An 8,834-nucleotide genomic window follows, 5' to 3' on the forward strand; every position below is an offset into this window, starting at 1 on the left:
TTCCGGAGCATGAGTATAGACAAATGAAATTTTGATTCTTAAGACCTTTATTGATTTCTATGACACAACGGCCATCAATATCAAAACCATCAAATATGGATTTCCAGTTCTCGAAATTTTTTGACAATTGATCAGAAGGTAATTGGAGCAAATCTAAAATAATTCTGCATATATTTTCATCAATAAAATGAAGAACGGAAGATGTGTGTTTTTCAGTGAGATTTTCACTTATCAAATCATTCTGAATATCCGGTAGAACAGTTACATCAACTTTTACTTTACTTTTCACAGTTTTTGTTTGAAGAACTGACTCCAAAACTTTTTCCAAGGATCGATTTTGAAACAGTTTTACTCCCATGAGATGTTACAGAACTATTAGTTTTGAATGAAAAATTAGTTTTTCGTTTCGTTTCCACAAAGGACTTAAGTCACAGTGTCTGCTCTTGTCTTTTAAATGCAAATTTTTAATATTAGCATTCAATCTTTGGCAGAAATCTTTTCTTCCAAAGTTTTTCTTTAATTTCTTGCCTTCGTCGATACTTTAAATACGAATTTTGAAATGATTCAAGCTTTTGCTTTACGCGGGTAACATGTGAATTTGTTTACAATCATGAGATGTTGTTATTATATGTATTTTATAATCACGTGTAAATAAGTTTATAATAATTTTCATATCGTTTAACTATTTAAGGAGAAATAATTGGAGCTACTGTATTTAAAACTAAATAAACTAATCAAACTGAGGAAATATGAATACAAAATTCCTGGATTAGTATTATTAAAAATGGGCAATATTTATTTAAGGTATTTCTTATTAAGTTTCGCCATTCCAATTCAAAGTTGCATCCTTAAGCAAATCCATTAAATAAGTTTGTAAATTAACTTATAAAAACATGAGAAAAAAAAGACTGAAAACATTTATCCAATTTTTTTAACTTTAACACTATTTTCAATTGCAAAATTGTATCCTGGTTTGTATAATTTTACGATATTAAAACACTTTTTAAAGAATAATTTAAAATGCGTTCTTTGTAATGAACCTCCCCAAATTTATTCCTATTTTGAAAAGAATTTTCATTAGAATTTAAGCATATTTGAAAAAAATTGAAGTATATTATATATCAAATTGCATCAAATGCTGTTAAAATTTCTTCCAATGTTATTTTTATAATATCCTCTTCATTGTCATTTTCATCACTCATTGTACTGTCTTCATTACATTTCCTAATACATTTCAATATAGCATTCCAAGCATGCTATTTTGGTGGCATTGTTCTAATTAAGGACGAAGCCAAATCAAAATTTCTTGTCACATTGTACGCACAAAATATTTGACTGCTGAAATAAGCTAGAAGTATCACAAAGACTGGAAGTGTAATATATAGTTTTATTTATCACAATTCAGATATAAGGTAAAGAATATTTATAACTGACTCTCTTACTTTAAATTCAAGCATATTTCTTTGTATTTTCGAAAATTGTTTTAACTAAATTGGCAAAATTATTTGAACAACACTTACGTAAAGACATAAAATTGTATGTCGATTCTGTTATTGATGACATATCTAAGTGATTAAATATTAATATCCGTTCTAATAAGAACATATTTATATGATTTACGACATGTGTGAGCAAAAGACCTACAAAACGCTTTATAGGACAGATTGTCCAGAGATTTATCCAGAAATACCAAATTTGGCCTTATATATATATTTATTAGTAAATGCTCAAAAATTTAATTACATTTTTAATTCATTAAAATTAATGGAAGTGAAAAAGCTTTTCCTCGATAACTTTAGGAAATACTATCGCACAAAAATTATTTTTCCAAATACTTTACTTTAAAATAAAAAAAAAGAGACCTTCATACCAATACCAGTATTTTTCTGTGCAACTTTTACATTAATAATTTCTTTCAAAATCAATTTAAAATGCAATGGTCTTCCTTTATATGGCAGTGCACAATAAAACTGCAAAATTCCGAATAATAATATTTTTAAACCTCTTTGATGAAATTTCTTTAAAAAAAGTCCATGTTCCAGGCTTATTACCAAGAAATCCTGTAACATATTTCAGAATGATAAATGTTTTTTTAAAAACTAGATAATGATTTTAAGCTGTCATTCTTTTTATAAACTAGATGATGCGTCTGGGGTTCGAATCCCGGTTCTGTCATGGTTGTTCTTCATCTGTGTTCTATCTGTGAGGTGTGTGAATGTGCCCCCCCCCCCCTGTAAAAAGGGGTTGTGCAAGCGAATGTGTGTGTGTCATCTTCATATAAGCTAGAAGTCAGACTTCTGCCTTCGGGTGCTCAGGGGTCTTTACCCTCAGAAGATACTGCACCCCCTTTCCGTGGTAACGCGGACACGACATCATCATCATCATTAGACGATGCAAAATGTTTTATGCACAGAATGCAATGGCTGATGGTGTTAATTATAAAACTTTCTTTTGCGGCAATGTTTCGAACGAGGAGTTCGAATCTCTTCTTTTTCACACTTTTCATTTTTAACTACAGAACTGATTGAGCTAAAACACAATTATTTCCAGGCTTTATAAAAAAAATAGATCATTATTCAGAGGAATTTAATGCTTAAGCATGATTGTAAGCATGGTGTTTACAATAGAACAGCATTCCTACATTTTCAAATAGAAGTTAGTATTTATACTAACTAAAATGCACTTACCATCCATAAAGGTAAATCATTGCTTTATTAAAAGCATTCATGTGCAGTAAATATTCATTTACGGGAATAATTCGAGTCATTCTGATGATTTCCATAAAGTAATTTCATAGTTTATAGCTTGTTATTACAACATCTAACTATCACGTTCTGTTTACATATCTTCATGGCATATCTTCATATCTTCAGAATGGTTGGTAGAGGGTTGGATTCGCTTCCCTTGGGTTGCGAGTTCGAACCCCACCGGCCTGAAGAGTCCGCTTGTGCGTGATGCTGGAGCAAGTATAAACATGTCGTGGTCACAAATTCCTCCATGTCGCGAGTAATACCATTGGGGGTACTGGATAAGGGGTGATCGTCCTCGGATTCATGTCTAAATTACGATCTGCGGATGAGTGAATGAAGTCCGCCCCGTAAAAAGGGTTGTGACGTGTGTGTAGCTAAGTCGTACACTTTGCCCTAGATGGCGCTACTGAAAAACAATAGACGTACCATTGGTTTAAAATCACTGACTTCTAAAGTCAGTGGTCTTGTCTATAACAAGTGCTAATAGAAACAACAACAACAAATATCTTCATTATTATTTTATTGTAGTTTGTCTTTATGATACTATTAATTTACATGGCCCTCAATCATCACCAAGTTCGAATGTAATCACAGCATGTAATTCTGAATAGCAGTTAGTTTATTAATATGGACTTATTTGCAATTTACTATTACCCTTTTCGAATTGTCAAATTCAGGGATCAATAAGCTGAGTGGTTACTGTAGTTATATGACTTCTATAATTTATCTTTTCAAATATATATAAAAATAATGTTGGGGATGTGCGTAGAAATCCATGCATGGAAATAACAAAGTTTTTTTTTTTTTTTTTTTTTGTGGTTTAGCTCATTTTGATTCGCAGTAGGAAAATCTACAGCAAATGTATATTTGTATTTTATTGTTTTTATTCATTTATTTTTTGTTTAATCATTTCATTTATTCTCGTGGAATGTGCATTATGTTTATTTTTCACAATCACAAGGTTTAATCGCGAGAAAAAAAGCTTCATTTAGCTCTCATTCAGTCCAAATTCAGTGTTTATAAAATTAATCTTCATTAAAAATTAATCCATTATCTAAATTTTTACATCAAAATGCTTTTCAAGGTTTAATTAATAGAATTTAAAATAAAATTAAAATTTAAAATAAAAATTCTTAATTGCTTTACTGATTCGCGAGTTCTGAAAACTTCGCAATGGCTCGGGAAAAAATGTTTGACCCAGCTTTTCAGAAATGTTTTACAGAGGCTATCCACAAAGAGAATGATGTAAGTCAAAATTTTAACAAGAAGGCAATATCATTTGCTGCAGTGATTGTTAACTTAAATGTAGCTGTAAAAAATGTTAAAATTCCATGAAGAACATTCCAGAAGTAAATGATTCCAGTTATAAACTATCAACACAACTAGAGAAAAATCGCTAAAAAGGTAGCAGCTTTAAAATATCGCCAATAGTACTAAACTCTGTAAATCCGCTTACTTGATTTTTGATCTGCTCTCTTGCAAAGTTTTAAAGTCGGCTTGGATATTATAATGGGAGTCGTAAAAAGCTTCAAAAAATTTACTAAATAAGTGGACGATTCTTCACATTAATCCTAAATATACATAAATAACAAGAATCAAACTAAAATCATTTTTAATTGTCCATATATCAATCTAAATTATAATATTAGCATATGGCACATTTATTATTTTTATGAAGCATAATTATTAACTACATTAAAATAAAGTTTTGTTTCCTTTCTTAGCAATTATTTGGTACTTGCTAAGAAATGGCCCCAATGATAAATCGCCAAAAGAATTAAAAATTGAAATCGATGGCGATCAGTCACCAACAAATGAAACCATAATGTAACCATCTTATGTAAAATGGAATTTGGCATAATTTGAAAATGCCATATAAATTGGGACAATAAATACTAAATACTGGAATTGAGAATTGTATTTAAAAGTAAAAAATTAGTAATCTTATCTATTAGCAATGAAAGTATTTTTAGGGTCGCATTAAAATGTAATCCAACGTCGCCACATTTTTTCTTGGAGCACATTTTACAACTTTTAACAACCATCGAAAATGACAGACTCTTTGCAAATATTTCATGTTTAGCAAAATTTGGCGGTACGACCGGAATTTAACCCCCTGCTTGGCGCAATTTTCAAAAATCGCCAACAACGGTCTTGCGCAGTGTTTTGCAAAATGTTCAAAAGCTAGGGAGCAAATGTCCAATTATAGCGCATAATAAAGGCGAAAGGTATTAGGTTTGTCAGTCTGCAGGTTGTCAGTTTTGGCGCGTTATCGCAACTTGGTGAATAACTTTGAAAGTATCCATCTAAGACTTATACTTGCATATAATCTTTTTTAATGTGCCTCTTTAATTTGTAGACGATATGATAGATTCAAAAAAGCATGCAGAGAATTTCTTTTGGAAACCCTATTGCTAATTTATTTATTGATGTTGAATTTTGCTGAATTGTGCACCTAACACATGTAAGTGTACAATTCGCGACTTTGCATTTTTTTTTTGTCTTCCTTGGCGACATGGAAGGGTACATTGATGTAGTTTTCAACCTAGCAATTTTCTGTATGGAAACGTAAAACTATAGGCACGACTTTCCAAGAAATACAAAACTAAAGAAATCTTTCTCACAAATCCGAAAAACTAACTAAACTAAAAATTGCATTAAGTTTATGACTGTCCCTTAGCATTTTCAAAGATGTGACGGTTTACACATAGTATATCACACTTCAAACATTATTACATTAAAAATTAAATTATAGGTTGAAGTCTATTATAGTGACCCCTTTATCACACTAAAGATGCAGACAACGACATGTCGGAAAAATCGCAGGTGTAGAAAATTCAACGAAACAAAAATTAGTAAACAAACCAACAATAGAATCGCCAGAGAAATTACTCCGCTTAACTGTTTTGGCTACCAAATTGGCGACAAATTCAAGAAGGAAGGGGAAGTTGATTTCATCATCGTTATTTCAAAACATTAATCATGTTAATGTTTTAAGACGGATTCTGTGTTTTACTCTTAATATTTATGGGACATATGTACTAACTGTGTGTCATTTAGGAGCTTTAGACTTAAACTCATGTCATTAGCGAACATAGACAATAAACTAACATGACAAGCCAGCGATCGGCAAAGGAATTTGACAATTGTACTAACTGTGTGTCATTTAGGGGCTTGAGACTTAAACTCATGTCATTAGCGAACATAGACAATAAACTAACATGACAAGCCAGCGATCGGCAAAGGAATTTGACAATTGTACTAACTGTGTGTCATTTAGGGGCTTGAGGCTTAACCTCATGTCATTAGCGAACATAGACAATAAACTAATATGACAAGCCAGTGATCGGCAAAGGAATTTGACAATTGTACTAACTGTGTGTCATTTAGGGGCTTGAGGCTTAACCTCATGTCATTAGCGAACATAGACAATAAACTAACATGACAAGCCAGGATCGGCAAAGGAATTTGACAATTGTACTAACTGTGTGTCATTTAGGGGCTTGAGACTTAAACTCATGTCATTAGCGAACATAGACAATAAACTAACATGACAAGCCAGGATCGGCAAAGGAATTTGACAATTGTACTAACTGTGTGTCATTTAGGGGCTTGAGACTTAAACTCATGTTATTAGCGAACATAGACAATAAACTAACATGACAAGCCAGGATCGGCAAAGGAATTTGACAATTGTACTAACTGTGTGTCATTTAGGGGCTTGAGACTTAAACTCATGTTATTAGCGAACATAGACAATAAACTAACATGACAAGCCAGGATCGGCAAAGGAATTTGACAATTGTACTAACTGTGTGTCATTTAGGGGCTTGAGACTTAAACTCATGTTATTAGCGAACATAGACAATAAACTAACATGACAAGCCAGCGATCGGCAAAGGAATTTGACAATTGTATTAATTGTGTGTCATTTAGGGGCTTGAGACTTAACCTCATGTCATTAGCGAACATAGACAATAAACTAATATGACATGCCAGTGATCGGCAAAGGAATTTGACAATTGTACTAACTGTGTGTCATTTAGGGGCTTGAGGCTTAACCTCATGTCATTAGCGAACATAGACAATAAACTAACATGACAAGCCAGCGATCGGCAAAGGAATTTGACAATTGTATTAACTGTGTGTCATTTAGGGGCTTGAGACTTAACCTCATGTCATTAGCGAACATAGACAATAAACTAATATGACAAGCCAGTGATCGGCAAAGGAATTTGACAATTGTACTAACTGTGTGTCATTTTGGGACTTGAGGCTTAACCTCATGTCATTAGCGAACATAGACAATAAACTAATATGACAAGCCAGTGATCGGCAAAGGAATTTGACAATTGTACTAACTGTGTGTCATTTAGGGGCTTGAGGCTTAACCTCATGTCATTAGCGAACATAGACAATAAACTAACATGACAAGCCAGTGATCGGCAAAGGAATTTGACAATTGTACTAACTGTGTGTCATTTAGGGGCTTGAGGCTTAACCTTATGTCATTAGCGAACATAGACAATAAACTAATATGACAAGCCAGTGATCGGCAAAGGAATTTGACAATTAGTCGCTGCCATAGGGTTACATACACCATATTTAATTTTAACTATACAACTGCGACAAAGATAAACATGATTTATATGTAGTATACTAGTCTATAAATATTATCATATTAAAATGATATATGGCTTGAAAATGGCAAATTATTATTTAGAAATCACAGCAAAATAATACTATGTAACTTCAGATCCGAATGAAATGGAACCTGAAATACGGAGAAAGATATCGAGGTGTTACTGGCGTGAAGTGGGATGAAGATCCTGAATCCTCAAGTGACGAAGAAGAGGATATAATCTGCTTGTATGATCCGAGGCCTAAGAAGCCTATGCCGTCCAAAGAGGAAAGGGCATGGCCGGCATCTACCACAACAGACACAAGGACCATTTCGAGGGTGGAGCAGCCCCCAACTGTCATGAAACCTGTTGATAAAGACAGCAAGCAAATTCTTTATCACGGTGAGCAAAAATGTTATATTTCTTGAAAACATTATTTATTGTGAGATGTTTCATTCGAATCGATATAAGGTAAAGAAGTGAAAAAACTTACAGAATTGAAGAGAAATTGACATACAAAAAGTAAAAGGCTGAAGTAAAAGGCCTTTTATTCTTCTTACCTTCCAACATGCGAAGAGAAAAGTACCATAATCATAAAAAAAATTCCCCCTAAAGACTTTCAGATCTCACCGAATGCGAAAATCACATTTTGTAATTATGTTTATATGGATTCTTTGGTCCATGGAAAGAAGACCAAACTGCATACTATATTCTCTTCATCAAACGAAGAAGCTGAGCAAGAAATAACTGTCATATAGAAATTTACAAAATCGTAGGGAGAGGCGGTTTCCACCAGTTTTCAAAGTACGGTTTAATAGTCTAAATTTGCACAAATGCTTTATATATTTCAATAATATAAGCAAAAAAAAAAAAAAAAAAAGGGGATTTACCGAGGCTCAGAATTGTATTTTAAAGTATAGCAATATAACTATGACTCAAATAAATTTAAAACTTTCACTAATTACTTTGAAATTTTGCTATTTGACTGAATTTCATCTAAATTTCTTCATGGTTTCAATTTTTTTTGCTTCTGTTTAGTGTGAAATCGGAAACCTTTATATGTTAGACTTTATTTGAATTTAAACCATTGTGCAAGATGTTAAAATAAAAACCAATTTAATATTAATTAAATTCAAATAAAATAAAAAAGTTAAAGAAAAAAAAAGGGCTTAATATTTGAAGGGGACAATATTTATCTGCTATCAGAGATGCTATTACACAGATCATAACAGAATTAGTTAGTATTATTTTTTAGAGCGTTGCTTTATTATATTATATTATTATTCTTACTGTTATTACAGGCATCAGCCACGATGGCGAAGGCAGGGCTCTATATTTAAATCATCGTTATAAGAAGACGCCTATGGAGAGATTCCATTTTCCCATAGTCAGCTCATGGGAATACGGATGGGACTATGGACAGAATGAATCATCTTACTGCCCCAAACATGGGTGGTTTTAA

General features: G+C 32.5%; 1 protein-coding gene across 1 annotated transcript; it reads left to right on the forward strand.

Moving 5' to 3' along the window:
• The first annotated feature begins 7,512 nt into the window (after positions 1-7,512).
• LOC129962928 (protein ATP6V1FNB-like) lies at positions 7,513-8,834 on the forward strand. The gene is made up of 2 exons (XM_056076930.1): positions 7,513-7,774; positions 8,674-8,834. The coding sequence occupies exons 1-2, from the start codon at positions 7,513-7,515 to the stop codon at positions 8,832-8,834; spliced, it is 423 nt and encodes a 140-aa protein (XP_055932905.1).

The sequence above is a fragment of the Argiope bruennichi genome, chromosome 3 (genome assembly GCF_947563725.1).
Source record: "Argiope bruennichi chromosome 3, qqArgBrue1.1, whole genome shotgun sequence".
NCBI classification, from domain to species: Eukaryota; Metazoa; Arthropoda; class Arachnida; order Araneae; family Araneidae; genus Argiope; species Argiope bruennichi.

Coding starts and splice junctions, on each gene's coding strand:
- LOC129962928 (XM_056076930.1), top strand. CDS start 7,513: ATGAAATGGAACCTGAAATACGGAGAAAGATATCGAGGTGTTACTGGC. Junction 7,775..8,673: donor CAAGCAAATTCTTTATCACG/GTGAGCAAAAAT, acceptor CTGTTATTACAG/GCATCAGCCACGATGGCGAA.